At 40.3% G+C, this 21,289-nt stretch overlaps 1 protein-coding gene across 1 annotated transcript in view; it reads right to left on the bottom strand.

Moving 5' to 3' along the window:
• LOC145863992 (extracellular matrix organizing protein FRAS1) overlaps positions 1–21,289 on the bottom strand; it is a 92,267-nt gene that overhangs the window by 43,822 nt on the left and 27,156 nt on the right. Inside the window, exons 13-14 of the mRNA XM_082968769.1 lie at positions 21,163–21,289; positions 20,624–20,811 (exon numbers count right to left, since the gene is read on the bottom strand). The exon at positions 21,163–21,289 is cut by the window's right edge and continues 27 nt beyond it. Coding sequence (XP_082824895.1) covers positions 20,624–20,811; positions 21,163–21,289 — 315 coding nt within the window. The remainder of the gene's footprint in view (positions 1–20,623; positions 20,812–21,162) is intronic.

Raw genomic sequence — 21,289 nt, 5'->3', positions numbered from 1 at the left:
TTACACAGGGTAATACCTTTAGACAGGGTAATACCTTTAGACAGGGTTATACCTTTAGACAGGGTAATACCTTTAGCCAGGGTAATACCTTTAAACAGGGTAATACCTTTAGACAGGGTTATACCTTTAGACAGGGTAATACCTTTAGACAGGGTAATACCTTCAGACAGGGTAATACATTTAGACAGGGTTATACCTTTAGACAGGGTTATACCTTCAGACAGGGTAATACCTTTAGACAGGGTTATACCTTTAGACAGGGTAATACCTTCAGACAGGGTAATACCTTCAGACAGGGTAATACCTTTAGACAGGGTAATACCTTTAGACAGGGTAATACCTTTAGACAGGGTAATACCTTTAGACAGGGTTATACCTTTAGACAGGGTAATACCTTTAGTCAGGGTTATACCTTTAGCCAGGGTTATACATTTAGACAGGGTAATACCTTTAGACAGGGTAATACCTTTACACAGGGTAATACCTTTAGACAGGGTAATACCTTTAGACAGGATTATACCTTTACACAGGGTAATACCTTTAGACAGGGTTATACCTTTAGACAGGGTAATACCTGTAGACAGGGTAATACCTTTAGACAGGGTAATACCTTCAGACAGGGTAATACCTTTAGACAGGGTAATACCTTCAGACAGGGTAATACCTTTACACAGGGTAATACCTTTAGACAGGGTAATACCTTTAGACAGGATAATACCTTTACACAGGGTAATACCTTTACACAGGGTAATACCTTTACACAGGGTAATACCTTTAGACAGGGTTATACCTTTAGACAGGGTAATGCCTTTACACAGGGTAATACCTTTAGACAGGACAGGGTTATACCTTTAGACAGGAAAGGGTTATACGTTTAGACAGGGTTATACCTTTAGACAGGGTAATACCTTTACACAGGGTAATGCCTTTACACAGGGTAATACCTTTAGACAGGGTTATACCTTTACACAGGGTAATACCTTTAGACAGGGTTATACCTTTACACAGGGTAATGCCTTTAGACAGGGTAATGCCTTTAGACAGGGTTATACCTTTACACAGGGTAATACCTTTACACAGGACAGGGGTAATACCTTTACACAGGGTAATACCTTTAGACAGGGTTTTACCTTTAGACAGGGTAATACCTTTAGACAGGGTAATACCTTTACACAGGGTAATACCTTTACACAGGGTAATGCCTTTACACAGGGTAATACCTTTAGACAGGGTTATACCTTTACACAGGGTAATACCTTTAGACAGGGTAATACCTTTACACAGGGTAATACCTTTACAGAGGGTAATGCCTTCACACAGGGTAATACCTTTAGACAGGGTAATACCTTTAGACAGGGTAATACCTTTAGACAGGGTAATACCTTCAGACAGGGTAATACCTTTAGACAGGGTAATACCTTTACACAGGGTAATACCTTTAGACAGGGTAATACCTTTAGACAGGGTAATACCTTTACACAGGGTAATACCTTTACACAGGGTAATACCTTTACACAGGGTAATACCTTTACACAGGGTAATACATTTACACATGGTAATACCTTTACACAGGGTAATACCTTTAGACAGGGTTATACCTTTAGACAGGGTAATGCCTTTACACAGGGTAATACCTTTAGACAGGACAGGGTTATACCTTTAGACAGGGTTATACCTTTAGACAGGGTAATACCTTTACACAGGGTAATGCCTTTACACAGGGTAATACCTTTAGACAGGGTTATACCTTTACACAGGGTAATACCTTTAGACAGGGTTATACCTTTACACAGGGTAATACCTTTACACAGGGTAATGCCTTTACACAGGGTAATACCTTTAGACAGGGTAATACCTTTACACAGGGTAATACCTTTACACAGGGTAATACCTTTAGACAGGGTAATACCTTTAGACAGGGTAATGCCTTTACACAGGTTAATACCTTTACACAGGGTAATACCTTTAGACAGGGTTATACCTTTACACAGGGTAATACCTTTACACAGGGTAATACCTTTAGACAGGGTTATACCTTTACACAGGGTAATACCTTTAGACAGGGTTATACCTTTACACAGGGTAATACCTTTAGACAGGGTTATACCTTTACACAGGGTAATACCTTTAGACAGGGTAATGCCTTTACTCAGGTTAATACCTTTACACAGGGTAATAACTTTAGAAAGGGTAATGCCTTTAGACAGGGTAATACCTTTAGATAGGGTAATACCTTTAGACAGGGTAATACCTTTACACAGGGTAATGCCTTTAGACAGGGTAATACCTTTACACAGGGTAATACCTTTACACAGGGTAATACCTTTCACAGGGTAATACCTTTACACAGGGTAATACCTTTACACAGGGTAATACCTTTAGACAGGGTAATACCTTTAGACAGGGTAATACCTTTAGACAGGGTAATACCTTCAGACAGGGTAATACCTTCAGACAGGGTAATACCTTTAGACAGGGTAATACCTTTACACAGGGTAATACCTTCAGACAGGGTAATACCTTCAGACAGGGTAATACCTTTAGACAGGGTAATACCTTTAGCCAGGGTAATACCTTTAGACAGGGGTTATACCTTTACACAGGGTAATGCCTTTACACAGGGTAATACCTTTAGACAGGGTTATACCTTTAGACAGGGTAATACCTTTACACAGGGTAATACCTTTAGACAGGGTTATACCTTTACACAGGGTAATACCTTTAGACAGGGTAATACCTTTAGACAGGGTAATACCTTTAGACAGGGTAATACCTTTAGACAGGGTAATACCTTCAGACAGGGTAATACCTTTAGACAGGGTAATACCTTCAGACAGGGTAATACCTTTACACAGGGTAATACCTTTAGACAGGGTAATACCTTTAGACAGGATAATACCTTTACACAGGGTAATACCTTTACACAGGGTAATACCTTTACACAGGGTAATACCTTTAGACAGGGTTATACCTTTAGACAGGGTAATGCCTTTACACAGGGTAATACCTTTAGACAGGACAGGGTTATACCTTTAGACAGGAAAGGGTTATACGTTTAGACAGGGTTATACCTTTAGACAGGGTAATACCTTTACACAGGGTAATGCCTTTACACAGGGTAATACCTTTAGACAGGGTTATACCTTTACACAGGGTAATACCTTTAGACAGGGTTATACCTTTACACAGGGTAATGCCTTTAGACAGGGTAATGCCTTTAGACAGGGTTATACCTTTACACAGGGTAATACCTTTACACAGGACAGGGGTAATACCTTTACACAGGGTAATACCTTTAGACAGGGTTTTACCTTTAGACAGGGTAATACCTTTAGACAGGGTAATACCTTTACACAGGGTAATACCTTTACACAGGGTAATGCCTTTACACAGGGTAATACCTTTAGACAGGGTTATACCTTTACACAGGGTAATACCTTTAGACAGGGTAATACCTTTACACAGGGTAATACCTTTACAGAGGGTAATGCCTTTACACAGGGTAATACCTTTAGACAGGGTAATACCTTTAGACAGGGTAATACCTTTAGACAGGGTAATACCTTCAGACAGGGTAATACCTTTAGACAGGGTAATACCTTTACACAGGGTAATACCTTTAGACAGGGTAATACCTTTAGACAGGGTAATACCTTTACACAGGGTAATACCTTTACACAGGGTAATACCTTTACACAGGGTAATACCTTTACACAGGGTAATACATTTACACATGGTAATACCTTTACACAGGGTAATACCTTTAGACAGGGTTATACCTTTAGACAGGGTAATGCCTTTACACAGGGTAATACCTTTAGACAGGACAGGGTTATACCTTTAGACAGGGTTATACCTTTAGACAGGGTAATACCTTTACACAGGGTAATGCCTTTACACAGGGTAATACCTTTAGACAGGGTTATACCTTTACACAGGGTAATACCTTTAGACAGGGTTATACCTTTACACAGGGTAATACCTTTACACAGGGTAATGCCTTTACACAGGGTAATACCTTTAGACAGGGTAATACCTTTACACAGGGTAATACCTTTACACAGGGTAATACCTTTAGACAGGGTAATACCTTTAGACAGGGTAATGCCTTTACACAGGTTAATACCTTTACACAGGGTAATACCTTTAGACAGGGTTATACCTTTACACAGGGTAATACCTTTACACAGGGTAATACCTTTAGACAGGGTTATACCTTTACACAGGGTAATACCTTTAGACAGGGTTATACCTTTACACAGGGTAATACCTTTAGACAGGGTTATACCTTTACACAGGGTAATACCTTTAGACAGGGTAATGCCTTTACTCAGGTTAATACCTTTACACAGGGTAATAACTTTAGAAAGGGTAATGCCTTTAGACAGGGTAATACCTTTAGACAGGGTAATACCTTTAGACAGGGTAATACCTTTACACAGGGTAATGCCTTTAGACAGGGTAATACCTTTACACAGGGTAATACCTTTACACAGGGTAATACCTTTCACAGGGTAATACCTTTACACAGGGTAATACCTTTACACAGGGTAATACCTTTAGACAGGGTAATACCTTTAGACAGGGTAATACCTTCAGACAGGGTAATACCTTCAGACAGGGTAATACCTTTAGACAGGGTAATACCTTTACACAGGGTAATACCTTCAGACAGGGTAATACCTTCAGACAGGGTAATACCTTTAGACAGGGTAATACCTTTAGACAGGGTAATACCTTTAGACAGGGTTATACCTTTAGACAGGGTTATACCTTTAGACAGGGTAATACCTTCAGACAGGGTAATACCTTTAGACAGGGTAATACCTTTAGACAGGGTAATACCTTCAGACAGGGTAATACCTTTACACAGGGTAATACCTTTAGAAAGGGTAATGCCTTTAGACAGGGTAATACCTTTAGACAGGACAGGGTAATACCTTTAGACAGGGTAATACCTTTAGACAGGGTAATACCTTTAGACAGGGTAATACCTTCAGACAGGGTAATACCTTCAGACAGGGTAATACCTTTACACAGGGTAATACCTTTAGACAGGGTAATACCTTTAGACAGGGTAATACCTTTAGACAGGGTAATACCTTTAGACAGGGTAATACCTTTACACAGGGTTATACCTTTAGACAGGGTAATACCTTTACACAGGGTTATACCTTTAGACAGGGTAATACCTTTAGACAGGGTAATACCTTTAGAAAGGGTTATACCTTTACACAGGGTAATACCTTTAGAAAGGGTAATGCCTTTAGACAGGGTAATACCTTTAGACAGGGTAATACCTTTAGACAGGGTAATACCTTTAGACAGGACAGGGTTATACCTTCAGACAGGGTAATACCTTTAGACAGAATCATACATTTAGACAGGGTAATACATTTAGACCGGGTTATACCTTTAGACAGGGTAATACCTTTAGACAGGGTTATACCTTTAGACAGGGTAATACCTTTAGACAGGGTTATACCTTTACACAGGGTAATACCTTTACACAGGGTAATACCTTTAGACAGGGTTATACCTTTACACAGGGTAATACCTTTAGACAGGGTTATACCTTTACACAGGGTAATACCTTTAGACAGGGTTATACCTTTACACAGGGTAATACCTTTAGACAGGGTAATGCCTTTACTCAGGTTAATACCTTTACACAGGGTAATAACTTTAGAAAGGGTAATGCCTTTAGACAGGGTAATACCTTTAGACAGGGTAATACCTTTAGACAGGGTAATACCTTTACACAGGGTAATGCCTTTAGACAGGGTAATACCTTTACACAGGGTAATACCTTTACACAGGGTAATACCTTTCACAGGGTAATACCTTTACACAGGGTAATACCTTTACACAGGGTAATACCTTTAGACAGGGTAATACCTTTAGACAGGGTAATACCTTTAGACAGGGTAATACCTTTAGACAGGGTAATACCTTCAGACAGGGTAATACCTTCAGACAGGGTAATACCTTTAGACAGGGTAATACCTTTACACAGGGTAATACCTTCAGACAGGGTAATACCTTCAGACAGGGTAATACCTTTAGACAGGGTAATACCTTTAGCCAGGGTAATACCTTTAGACAGGGGTTATACCTTTACACAGGGTAATGCCTTTACACAGGGTAATACCTTTAGACAGGGTTATACCTTTAGACAGGGTAATACCTTTACACAGGGTAATACCTTTAGACAGGGTTATACCTTTACACAGGGTAATACCTTTAAACAGGGTAATACCTTTAGACAGGGTAATACCTTTAGACAGGGTAATACCTTTAGACAGGGTAATACCTTCAGACAGGGTAATACCTTTAGACAGGGTAATACCTTCAGACAGGGTAATACCTTTACACAGGGTAATACCTTTAGACAGGGTAATACCTTTAGACAGGATAATACCTTTACACAGGGTAATACCTTTACACAGGGTAATACCTTTACACAGGGTAATACCTTTAGACAGGGTTATACCTTTAGACAGGGTAATGCCTTTACACAGGGTAATACCTTTAGACAGGACAGGGTTATACCTTTAGACAGGAAAGGGTTATACGTTTAGACAGGGTTATACCTTTAGACAGGGTAATACCTTTACACAGGGTAATGCCTTTACACAGGGTAATACCTTTAGACAGGGTTATACCTTTACACAGGGTAATACCTTTAGACAGGGTTATACCTTTACACAGGGTAATGCCTTTAGACAGGGTAATGCCTTTAGACAGGGTTATACCTTTACACAGGGTAATACCTTTACACAGGACAGGGGTAATACCTTTACACAGGGTAATACCTTTAGACAGGGTTTTACCTTTAGACAGGGTAATACCTTTAGACAGGGTAATACCTTTACACAGGGTAATACCTTTACACAGGGTAATGCCTTTACACAGGGTAATACCTTTAGACAGGGTTATACCTTTACACAGGGTAATACCTTTAGACAGGGTAATACCTTTACACAGGGTAATACCTTTACAGAGGGTAATGCCTTTACACAGGGTAATACCTTTAGACAGGGTAATACCTTTAGACAGGGTAATACCTTTAGACAGGGTAATACCTTCAGACAGGGTAATACCTTTAGACAGGGTAATACCTTTACACAGGGTAATACCTTTAGACAGGGTAATACCTTTAGACAGGGTAATACCTTTACACAGGGTAATACCTTTACACAGGGTAATACCTTTACACAGGGTAATACCTTTACACAGGGTAATACATTTACACATGGTAATACCTTTACACAGGGTAATACCTTTAGACAGGGTTATACCTTTAGACAGGGTAATGCCTTTACACAGGGTAATACCTTTAGACAGGACAGGGTTATACCTTTAGACAGGGTTATACCTTTAGACAGGGTAATACCTTTACACAGGGTAATGCCTTTACACAGGGTAATACCTTTAGACAGGGTTATACCTTTACACAGGGTAATACCTTTAGACAGGGTTATACCTTTACACAGGGTAATACCTTTACACAGGGTAATGCCTTTACACAGGGTAATACCTTTAGACAGGGTAATACCTTTACACAGGGTAATACCTTTACACAGGGTAATACCTTTAGACAGGGTAATACCTTTAGACAGGGTAATGCCTTTACACAGGTTAATACCTTTACACAGGGTAATACCTTTAGACAGGGTTATACCTTTACACAGGGTAATACCTTTACACAGGGTAATACCTTTAGACAGGGTTATACCTTTACACAGGGTAATACCTTTAGACAGGGTTATACCTTTACACAGGGTAATACCTTTAGACAGGGTTATACCTTTACACAGGGTAATACCTTTAGACAGGGTAATGCCTTTACTCAGGTTAATACCTTTACACAGGGTAATAACTTTAGAAAGGGTAATGCCTTTAGACAGGGTAATACCTTTAGACAGGGTAATACCTTTAGACAGGGTAATACCTTTACACAGGGTAATGCCTTTAGACAGGGTAATACCTTTACACAGGGTAATACCTTTACACAGGGTAATACCTTTCACAGGGTAATACCTTTACACAGGGTAATACCTTTACACAGGGTAATACCTTTAGACAGGGTAATACCTTTAGACAGGGTAATACCTTCAGACAGGGTAATACCTTCAGACAGGGTAATACCTTTAGACAGGGTAATACCTTTACACAGGGTAATACCTTCAGACAGGGTAATACCTTCAGACAGGGTAATACCTTTAGACAGGGTAATACCTTTAGACAGGGTAATACCTTTAGACAGGGTTATACCTTTAGACAGGGTTATACCTTTAGACAGGGTAATACCTTCAGACAGGGTAATACCTTTAGACAGGGTAATACCTTTAGACAGGGTAATACCTTCAGACAGGGTAATACCTTTACACAGGGTAATACCTTTAGAAAGGGTAATGCCTTTAGACAGGGTAATACCTTTAGACAGGACAGGGTAATACCTTTAGACAGGGTAATACCTTTAGACAGGGTAATACCTTTAGACAGGGTAATACCTTCAGACAGGGTAATACCTTCAGACAGGGTAATACCTTTACACAGGGTAATACCTTTAGACAGGGTAATACCTTTAGACAGGGTAATACCTTTAGACAGGGTAATACCTTTAGACAGGGTAATACCTTTACACAGGGTTATACCTTTAGACAGGGTAATACCTTTACACAGGGTTATACCTTTAGACAGGGTAATACCTTTAGACAGGGTAATACCTTTAGAAAGGGTTATACCTTTACACAGGGTAATACCTTTAGAAAGGGTAATGCCTTTAGACAGGGTAATACCTTTAGACAGGGTAATACCTTTAGACAGGGTAATACCTTTAGACAGGACAGGGTTATACCTTCAGACAGGGTAATACCTTTAGACAGGATCATACATTTAGACAGGGTAATACATTTAGACCGGGTTATACCTTTAGACAGGGTAATACCTTTAGACAGGGTAATACCTTTAGACAGGGTTATACCTTTAGACAGGATCATACATTTAGACAGGGTAATACATTTAGACCGGGTTATACCTTTAGACAGGGTAATACCTTTAGACAGGGTAATACCTTTACACAGGGTTATACCTTTAGACAGGGTAATACCTTTACACAGGGTAATGCCTTCAGACAGGGTTATACCTTTAGACAGGGAAATACCTTTAGACAGGGTAATACCTTTACACAGGGTTATACCTTTACACAGGGTAATACCTTTAGACAGGGTAATACCTTTACACAGGGTAATACCTTTACACAGGGTAATACCTTTACACAGGGTTATACCTTTAAACAGGGTAATACCTTTAGACAGGGTAATACCTTTACACAGGGTTATACCTTTAGACAGGGTAATGCCTTTACACAGGGTAATACCTTTAGACAGGGTAATGCCTTTACACAGGGTAATACCTTTACACAGGGTTATACCTTTACACAGGGTAATACCTTTACACAGGGTAATACCTTTACACAGGGTTATACCTTTACACAGGGTAATACCTTTACACAGGGTAATACCTTTAGACAGGGTAATGCCTTTAGACAGGGTAATACCTTTAGCCAGGGTAATACCTTTAGACAGGGGTTATACCTTTACACAGGGTAATGCCTTTACACAGGGTAATACCTTTAGACAGGGTTATACCTTTAGACAGGGTAATACCTTTACACAGGGTAATACCTTTAGACAGGGTTATACCTTTACACAGGGTAATACCTTTAGACAGGGTAATACCTTTAGACAGGGTAATACCTGTAGACAGGGTAATACCTTTAGACAGGGTAATACCTTCAGACAGGGTAATACCTTTAGACAGGGTAATACCTTCAGACAGGGTAATACCTTTACACAGGGTAATACCTTTAGACAGGGTAATACCTTTAGACAGGATAATACCTTTACACAGGGTAATACCTTTACACAGGGTAATACCTTTACACAGGGTAATACCTTTAGACAGGGTTATACCTTTAGACAGGGTAATGCCTTTACACAGGGTAATACCTTTAGACAGGACAGGGTTATACCTTTAGACAGGAAAGGGTTATACGTTTAGACAGGGTTATACCTTTAGACAGGGTAATACCTTTACACAGGGTAATGCCTTTACACAGGGTAATACCTTTAGACAGGGTTATACCTTTACACAGGGTAATACCTTTAGACAGGGTTATACCTTTACACAGGGTAATGCCTTTAGACAGGGTAATGCCTTTAGACAGGGTTATACCTTTACACAGGGTAATACCTTTACACAGGACAGGGGTAATACCTTTACACAGGGTAATACCTTTAGACAGGGTTTTACCTTTAGACAGGGTAATACCTTTAGACAGGGTAATACCTTTACACAGGGTAATACCTTTACACAGGGTAATGCCTTTACACAGGGTAATACCTTTAGACAGGGTTATACCTTTACACAGGGTAATACCTTTAGACAGGGTAATACCTTTACACAGGGTAATACCTTTACAGAGGGTAATGCCTTTACACAGGGTAATACCTTTAGACAGGGTAATACCTTTAGACAGGGTAATACCTTTAGACAGGGTAATACCTTCAGACAGGGTAATACCTTTAGACAGGGTAATACCTTTACACAGGGTAATACCTTTAGACAGGGTAATACCTTTAGACAGGGTAATACCTTTACACAGGGTAATACCTTTACACAGGGTAATACCTTTACACAGGGTAATACCTTTACACAGGGTAATACATTTACACATGGTAATACCTTTACACAGGGTAATACCTTTAGACAGGGTTATACCTTTAGACAGGGTAATGCCTTTACACAGGGTAATACCTTTAGACAGGACAGGGTTATACCTTTAGACAGGGTTATACCTTTAGACAGGGTAATACCTTTACACAGGGTAATGCCTTTACACAGGGTAATACCTTTAGACAGGGTTATACCTTTACACAGGGTAATACCTTTAGACAGGGTTATACCTTTACACAGGGTAATACCTTTACACAGGGTAATGCCTTTACACAGGGTAATACCTTTAGACAGGGTAATACCTTTACACAGGGTAATACCTTTACACAGGGTAATACCTTTAGACAGGGTAATACCTTTAGACAGGGTAATGCCTTTACACAGGTTAATACCTTTACACAGGGTAATACCTTTAGACAGGGTTATACCTTTACACAGGGTAATACCTTTACACAGGGTAATACCTTTAGACAGGGTTATACCTTTACACAGGGTAATACCTTTAGACAGGGTTATACCTTTACACAGGGTAATACCTTTAGACAGGGTTATACCTTTACACAGGGTAATACCTTTAGACAGGGTAATGCCTTTACTCAGGTTAATACCTTTACACAGGGTAATAACTTTAGAAAGGGTAATGCCTTTAGACAGGGTAATACCTTTAGATAGGGTAATACCTTTAGACAGGGTAATACCTTTACACAGGGTAATGCCTTTAGACAGGGTAATACCTTTACACAGGGTAATACCTTTACACAGGGTAATACCTTTCACAGGGTAATACCTTTACACAGGGTAATACCTTTACACAGGGTAATACCTTTAGACAGGGTAATACCTTTAGACAGGGTAATACCTTTAGACAGGGTAATACCTTCAGACAGGGTAATACCTTCAGACAGGGTAATACCTTTAGACAGGGTAATACCTTTACACAGGGTAATACCTTCAGACAGGGTAATACCTTCAGACAGGGTAATACCTTTAGACAGGGTAATACCTTTAGCCAGGGTAATACCTTTAGACAGGGGTTATACCTTTACACAGGGTAATGCCTTTACACAGGGTAATACCTTTAGACAGGGTTATACCTTTAGACAGGGTAATACCTTTACACAGGGTAATACCTTTAGACAGGGTTATACCTTTACACAGGGTAATACCTTTAGACAGGGTAATACCTTTAGACAGGGTAATACCTTTAGACAGGGTAATACCTTTAGACAGGGTAATACCTTCAGACAGGGTAATACCTTTAGACAGGGTAATACCTTCAGACAGGGTAATACCTTTACACAGGGTAATACCTTTAGACAGGGCAATACCTTTAGACAGGATAATACCTTTACACAGGGTAATACCTTTACACAGGGTAATACCTTTACACAGGGTAATACCTTTAGACAGGGTTATACCTTTAGACAGGGTAATGCCTTTACACAGGGTAATACCTTTAGACAGGACAGGGTTATACCTTTAGACAGGAAAGGGTTATACGTTTAGACAGGGTTATACCTTTAGACAGGGTAATACCTTTACACAGGGTAATGCCTTTACACAGGGTAATACCTTTAGACAGGGTTATACCTTTACACAGGGTAATACCTTTAGACAGGGTTATACCTTTACACAGGGTAATGCCTTTAGACAGGGTAATGCCTTTAGACAGGGTTATACCTTTACACAGGGTAATACCTTTACACAGGACAGGGGTAATACCTTTACACAGGGTAATACCTTTAGACAGGGTTTTACCTTTAGACAGGGTAATACCTTTAGACAGGGTAATACCTTTACACAGGGTAATACCTTTACACAGGGTAATGCCTTTACACAGGGTAATACCTTTAGACAGGGTTATACCTTTACACAGGGTAATACCTTTAGACAGGGTAATACCTTTACACAGGGTAATACCTTTACAGAGGGTAATGCCTTTACACAGGGTAATACCTTTAGACAGGGTAATACCTTTAGACAGGGTAATACCTTTAGACAGGGTAATACCTTCAGACAGGGTAATACCTTTAGACAGGGTAATACCTTTACACAGGGTAATACCTTTAGACAGGGTAATACCTTTAGACAGGGTAATACCTTTACACAGGGTAATACCTTTACACAGGGTAATACCTTTACACAGGGTAATACCTTTACACAGGGTAATACATTTACACATGGTAATACCTTTACACAGGGTAATACCTTTAGACAGGGTTATACCTTTAGACAGGGTAATGCCTTTACACAGGGTAATACCTTTAGACAGGACAGGGTTATACCTTTAGACAGGGTTATACCTTTAGACAGGGTAATACCTTTACACAGGGTAATGCCTTTACACAGGGTAATACCTTTAGACAGGGTTATACCTTTACACAGGGTAATACCTTTAGACAGGGTTATACCTTTACACAGGGTAATACCTTTACACAGGGTAATGCCTTTACACAGGGTAATACCTTTAGACAGGGTAATACCTTTACACAGGGTAATACCTTTACACAGGGTAATACCTTTAGACAGGGTAATACCTTTAGACAGGGTAATGCCTTTACACAGGTTAATACCTTTACACAGGGTAATACCTTTAGACAGGGTTATACCTTTACACAGGGTAATACCTTTACACAGGGTAATACCTTTAGACAGGGTTATACCTTTACACAGGGTAATACCTTTAGACAGGGTTATACCTTTACACAGGGTAATACCTTTAGACAGGGTTATACCTTTACACAGGGTAATACCTTTAGACAGGGTAATGCCTTTACTCAGGTTAATACCTTTACACAGGGTAATAACTTTAGAAAGGGTAATGCCTTTAGACAGGGTAATACCTTTAGACAGGGTAATACCTTTAGACAGGGTAATACCTTTACACAGGGTAATGCCTTTAGACAGGGTAATACCTTTACACAGGGTAATACCTTTACACAGGGTAATACCTTTCACAGGGTAATACCTTTACACAGGGTAATACCTTTACACAGGGTAATACCTTTAGACAGGGTAATACCTTTAGACAGGGTAATACCTTCAGACAGGGTAATACCTTCAGACAGGGTAATACCTTTAGACAGGGTAATACCTTTACACAGGGTAATACCTTCAGACAGGGTAATACCTTCAGACAGGGTAATACCTTTAGACAGGGTAATACCTTTAGACAGGGTAATACCTTTAGACAGGGTTATACCTTTAGACAGGGTTATACCTTTAGACAGGGTAATACCTTCAGACAGGGTAATACCTTTAGACAGGGTAATACCTTTAGACAGGGTAATACCTTCAGACAGGGTAATACCTTTACACAGGGTAATACCTTTAGAAAGGGTAATGCCTTTAGACAGGGTAATACCTTTAGACAGGACAGGGTAATACCTTTAGACAGGGTAATACCTTTAGACAGGGTAATACCTTTAGACAGGGTAATACCTTCAGACAGGGTAATACCTTCAGACAGGGTAATACCTTTACACAGGGTAATACCTTTAGACAGGGTAATACCTTTAGACAGGGTAATACCTTTAGACAGGGTAATACCTTTAGACAGGGTAATACCTTTACACAGGGTTATACCTTTAGACAGGGTAATACCTTTACACAGGGTTATACCTTTAGACAGGGTAATACCTTTAGACAGGGTAATACCTTTAGAAAGGGTTATACCTTTACACAGGGTAATACCTTTAGAAAGGGTAATGCCTTTAGACAGGGTAATACCTTTAGACAGGGTAATACCTTTAGACAGGGTAATACCTTTAGACAGGACAGGGTTATACCTTCAGACAGGGTAATACCTTTAGACAGAATCATACATTTAGACAGGGTAATACATTTAGACCGGGTTATACCTTTAGACAGGGTAATACCTTTAGACAGGGTTATACCTTTAGACAGGGTAATACCTTTAGACAGGGTTATACCTTTACACAGGGTAATACCTTTACACAGGGTAATACCTTTAGACAGGGTTATACCTTTACACAGGGTAATACCTTTAGACAGGGTTATACCTTTACACAGGGTAATACCTTTAGACAGGGTTATACCTTTACACAGGGTAATACCTTTAGACAGGGTAATGCCTTTACTCAGGTTAATACCTTTACACAGGGTAATAACTTTAGAAAGGGTAATGCCTTTAGACAGGGTAATACCTTTAGACAGGGTAATACCTTTAGACAGGGTAATACCTTTACACAGGGTAATGCCTTTAGACAGGGTAATACCTTTACACAGGGTAATACCTTTACACAGGGTAATACCTTTCACAGGGTAATACCTTTACACAGGGTAATACCTTTACACAGGGTAATACCTTTAGACAGGGTAATACCTTTAGACAGGGTAATACCTTTAGACAGGGTAATACCTTTAGACAGGGTAATACCTTCAGACAGGGTAATACCTTCAGACAGGGTAATACCTTTAGACAGGGTAATACCTTTACACAGGGTAATACCTTCAGACAGGGTAATACCTTCAGACAGGGTAATACCTTTAGACAGGGTAATACCTTTAGCCAGGGTAATACCTTTAGACAGGGGTTATACCTTTACACAGGGTAATGCCTTTACACAGGGTAATACCTTTAGACAGGGTTATACCTTTAGACAGGGTAATACCTTTACACAGGGTAATACCTTTAGACAGGGTTATACCTTTACACAGGGTAATACCTTTAAACAGGGTAATACCTTTAGACAGGGTAATACCTTTAGACAGGGTAATACCTTTAGACAGGGTAATACCTTCAGACAGGGTAATACCTTTAGACAGGGTAATACCTTCAGACAGGGTAATACCTTTACACAGGGTAATACCTTTAGACAGGGTAATACCTTTAGACAGGATAATACCTTTACACAGGGTAATACCTTTACACAGGGTAATACCTTTACACAGGGTAATACCTTTAGACAGGGTTATACCTTTAGACAGGGTAATGCCTTTACACAGGGTAATACCTTTAGACAGGACAGGGTTATACCTTTAGACAGGAAAGGGTTATACGTTTAGACAGGGTTATACCTTTAGACAGGGTAATACCTTTACACAGGGTAATGCCTTTACACAGGGTAATACCTTTAGACAGGGTTATACCTTTACACAGGGTAATACCTTTAGACAGGGTTATACCTTTACACAGGGTAATGCCTTTAGACAGGGTAATGCCTTTAGACAGGGTTATACCTTTACACAGGGTAATACCTTTACACAGGACAGGGGTAATACCTTTACACAGGGTAATACCTTTAGACAGGGTTTTACCTTTAGACAGGGTAATACCTTTAGACAGGGTAATACCTTTACACAGGGTAATACCTTTACACAGGGTAATGCCTTTACACAGGGTAATACCTTTAGACAGGGTTATACCTTTACACAGGGTAATACCTTTAGACAGGGTAATACCTTTACACAGGGTAATACCTTTACAGAGGGTAATGCCTTTACACAGGGTAATACCTTTAGACAGGGTAATACCTTTAGACAGGGTAATACCTTTAGACAGGGTAATACCTTCAGACAGGGTAATACCTTTAGACAGGGTAATACCTTTACACAGGGTAATACCTTTAGACAGGGTAATACCTTTAGACAGGGTAATACCTTTACACAGGGTAATACCTTTACACAGGGTAATACCTTTACACAGGGTAATACCTTTACACAGGGTAATACATTTACACATGGTAATACCTTTACACAGGGTAATACCTTTAGACAGGGTTATACCTTTAGACAGGGTAATGCCTTTACACAGGGTAATACCTTTAGACAGGACAGGGTTATACCTTTAGACAGGGTTATACCTTTAGACAGGGTAATACCTTTACACAGGGTAATGCCTTTACACAGGGTAATACCTTTAGACAGGGTTATACCTTTACACAGGGTAATACCTTTAGACAGGGTTATACCTTTACACAGGGTAATACCTTTACACAGGGTAATGCCTTTACACAGGGTAATACCTTTAGACAGGGTAATACCTTTACACAGGGTAATACCTTTACACAGGGTAATACCTTTAGACAGGGTAATACCTTTAGACAGGGTAATGCCTTTACACAGGTTAATACCTTTACACAGGGTAATACCTTTAGACAGGGTTATACCTTTACACAGGGTAATACCTTTACACAGGGTAATACCTTTAGACAGGGTTATACCTTTACACAGGGTAATACCTTTAGACAGGGTTATACCTTTACACAGGGTAATACCTTTAGACAGGGTTATACCTTTACACAGGGTAATACCTTTAGACAGGGTAATGCCTTTACTCAGGTTAATACCTTTACACAGGGTAATAACTTTAGAAAGGGTAATGCCTTTAGACAGGGTAATACCTTTAGACAGGGTAATACCTTTAGACAGGGTAATACCTTTACACAGGGTAATGCCTTTAGACAGGGTAATACCTTTACACAGGGTAATACCTTTACACAGGGTAATACCTTTCACAGGGTAATACCTTTACACAGGGTAATACCTTTACACAGGGTAATACCTTTAGACAGGGTAATACCTTTAGACAGGGTAATACCTTCAGACAGGGTAATACCTTCAGACAGGGTAATACCTTTAGACAGGGTAATACCTTTACACAGGGTAATACCTTCAGACAGGGTAATACCTTCAGACAGGGTAATACCTTTAGACAGGGTAATACCTTTAGACAGGGTAATACCTTTAGACAGGGTTATACCTTTAGACAGGGTTATACCTTTAGACAGGGTAATACCTTCAGACAGGGTAATACCTTTAGACAGGGTAATACCTTTAGACAGGGTAATACCTTCAGACAGGGTAATACCTTTACACAGGGTAATACCTTTAGAAAGGGTAATGCCTTTAGACAGGGTAATACCTTTAGACAGGACAGGGTAATACCTTTAGACAGGGTAATACCTTTAGACAGGGTAATACCTTTAGACAGGGTAATACCTTCAGACAGGGTAATACCTTCAGACAGGGTAATACCTTTACACAGGGTAATACCTTTAGACAGGGTAATACCTTTAGACAGGGTAATACCTTTAGACAGGGTAATACCTTTAGACAGGGTAATACCTTTACACAGGGTTATACCTTTAGACAGGGTAATACCTTTACACAGGGTTATACCTTTAGACAGGGTAATACCTTTAGACAGGGTAATACCTTTAGAAAGGGTTATACCTTTACACAGGGTAATACCTTTAGAAAGGGTAATGCCTTTAGACAGGGTAATACCTTTAGACAGGGTAATACCTTTAGACAGGGTAATACCTTTAGACAGGACAGGGTTATACCTTCAGACAGGGTAATACCTTTAGACAGGATCATACATTTAGACAGGGTAATACATTTAGACCGGGTTATACCTTTAGACAGGGTAATACCTTTAGACAGGGTTATACCTTTAGACAGGGTAATACCTTTAGACAGGGTTATACCTTAAGCCAGGGTTATACCTTTAGACAGGGTTATACCTTTAGACAGGACAGGGTTATACCTTTAGACAGGGTAATACCTTTAGACAGGACAGGGTAATACCTTTAGACAGGGTAATACCTTTAGACAGGACAGGGTAATACCTTTAGACAGGGTAATACCTTCAGACAGGGTAATACCTTTAGACAGGGTAATACCTGCAGACAGGGTTATACCTTTAGACAGGGTAATACCTTCAGACAGGGTAATATCTTTAGACAGGACAGGGTCATACCTTTAGACAGGGTAATACCTTTAGACAGGACAGGGTAATACCTTTAGACAGGGTAATACCTTTAGACAGGACAGGGTAATACCTTTACACAGGGCATTACCTTTAGACAGGGTAATACCTTTAGACAGGGTTATACCTTTAGACAGGAAAGGGTAATACCTTTAGACAGGGTAATACCTTTAGACAGGGTTATACCTTTAGACAGCGTAATACCTTCAGACAGGGTAACACCTTTAGACAGGGTTATACCTTCAGACAGGGTTATACCTTTAGACAGGGTAATACCTTCAGACAGGGTAATATCTTTAGACAGGGTAATACCTTTAGACAGGACAGGGTAATACCTTTAGACAGGGTAATACCTTCAGACAGGGTAATACCTTCAGACAGGGTAATACCTTTAGACAGGACAGGGTAATACCTTCAGACAGGGTAATACCTTTAGACAGGGTAATACCTTTAGACAGGGTTATACCTTTAGACAGGACAGGGTAATACCTTTAGACAGGGTTATACCTTTAGACAGGGTAATACCTTTAGACAGGGTTATACCTTTAGACAGGGTAATACCTTCAGACAGGGTAATACCTTTAGACAGGGTAATAGCTTTAGACAGGGTTATACCTTTAGACAGGGTAATACCTTTAGACAGGGTAATACCTTTACACAGGGTAATACCTTCAGACAGGGTAATACCTTTAGACAGGGTAATACATTTAGACCGGGTTATACCTTTAGACAGGGTAATACCTTCAGACAGGGTAATACCTTTAGACAGGGTAATACCTTTAGACAGGGTTATACCTTTAGACAGGACAGGGTTATACCTTTAGACAGGGTAATACCTTTAGACAGGGTAATACCTTTAGACAGGGTAATACCTTTAGACAGGGTTATACCTTTAGACAGGGTAATACCTTCAGACAGGGTAATACCTTTAGACAGGGTAATACCTTTAGACAGGGTTATACCTTTAGACAGGACAGGGTTAAACCTTTAGACAGGGTAATACCTTCAGACAGGGTAATACCTTTAGACAGGGTAATACCTTTAGACAGGGTAATACCTTCAGACAGGGTAATACCTTTAGATAGGGTTATACCTTTAGACAGGGTAATACCTTCAGACAGGGTAATACCTTTAGACAGGGTAATACCTTTAGACAGGGTAATACCTTTAGACAGGACAGGGTAATACCTTTAGACAGGGTAATACCTTTAGACAGGGTTATACCTTTAGACAGGACAGGGTAATACCTTTAGACAGGGTTATACCTTTAGACAGGACAGGGTAATACCTTTAGACAGGGTTATACCTTTAGCCAGGGTAATACCTTCAGCCAGGGTAATACCTTTAGCCAGGGTAATACCTTCAGACAGGGTAATACCTTCAGACAGGGTTATACCTTTTGACAGGACAGGGTAATACCTTTAGACAGGGTTATACCTTTAGACAGGGTTATACCTTTAGCCAGGGTTATACCTTTAGACAGGGTAATACCTTCAGACAGGGTTATACCTTTAGACAGGGTATATACCTTTAGACAGGGTTATACCTTTAGACAGGGTAATACCTTTAGACAGGGTAATACCTTTAGCCAGGGTAATACCTTTAGCCAGGGTAATACCTTCAGACAGGGTTATACCTTTAGACAGGACAGGGTAATACCTTTAGACAGGGTTATACCTTTAGACAGGACAGGGTAATACCTTTAGACAGGGTAATACCTTTAGACAGGGTAATACCTTTAGACAGGACAGGGTTATGCCTTTAGACAGGGTAATACCTTTAGACAGGGTAATACCTTTAGACAGGGTTATACCTTTAGACAGGGTAATACCTTTAGACAGGGTTATACCTTTAGACAGGACAGGGTAATACCTTTAGACAGGGTAATACCTTTAGACAGGGTTATACCTTTAGACAGGGTAATACCTTTAGACAGGGTTATACCTTTAGACAGGACAGGGTAATACCTTTAGACAGGGTAATACCTTCAGACAGGGTTATACCTTTAGACAGGGTAATACCTTTAGACAGGGTTATACATTTAGGCTGGGGTGGCAGGTAGCCTAGTGGTTAGGGCTGACAAGTTAGTTAAATAAAGGTAAAATAAAAATGAAAGGCTACAATGGACACACAACTACCACTCACCTGGAACTGGAAGGTGTCTCCTTGAGGCCCACTGGCCCCGGCGGTGCCAAAGTGTTTGTACCACACAGTGCCCTCATTCACATCCTGCTGAGTGAAGGAGGAGGTCGGGGTAGAGCTCCTGTCATCGGGCGAGGGCTGCCAACCTTCCACCGGGCCGTCAGCTGGCATGGGCACCAACACCACCTCACCTGGAGCGAGGAGAGGGTAAAAGAGAGAAGGGGAGGGGTGATAAGAGAGGAGAAGGGGGAATCAGGAAGGGAGAGAGAGAGGGTAAAGGGGAGGGGTGATAAGAGAGGAGAAGGGGGAATCAGGAAGGGAGAGAGAGAGGGTAAAGGGGAGGGGTTATAAGAGAGGAGAAGGGGGAATCAGGAAGGGAGAGAGAGAGAGGGTAAAAACGGAGGGGGGTAATTAATGGTTTGAGAGAGATGTGGGAGGGAAGAGAGAGTCAGAAAGACAAATTAGCATCATTACCAAATGAACGTTTGTGAGTAAGCAGAAACAGTAGCATGTTTGGGGGGGGATAACGTTATGTACCCTACCATATTTGGGTCTTCCTTTGGAGCGCACTATGGTGTAGACGATCTGGTCATCGCCCTGATAATCTGTCCTCAGATACCTCTTCCCCAACTGTACCATGCCTCCCTCTCTCACCCACGTGACGGGCAC

The sequence above is a fragment of the Salmo salar genome, chromosome 24 (assembly GCF_965601325.2).
Source record: "Salmo salar chromosome 24, fSalSal1, whole genome shotgun sequence".
NCBI classification, from domain to species: Eukaryota; Metazoa; Chordata; class Actinopteri; order Salmoniformes; family Salmonidae; genus Salmo; species Salmo salar.
This window is presented reverse-complemented; position numbering and strand designations above follow the sequence as displayed.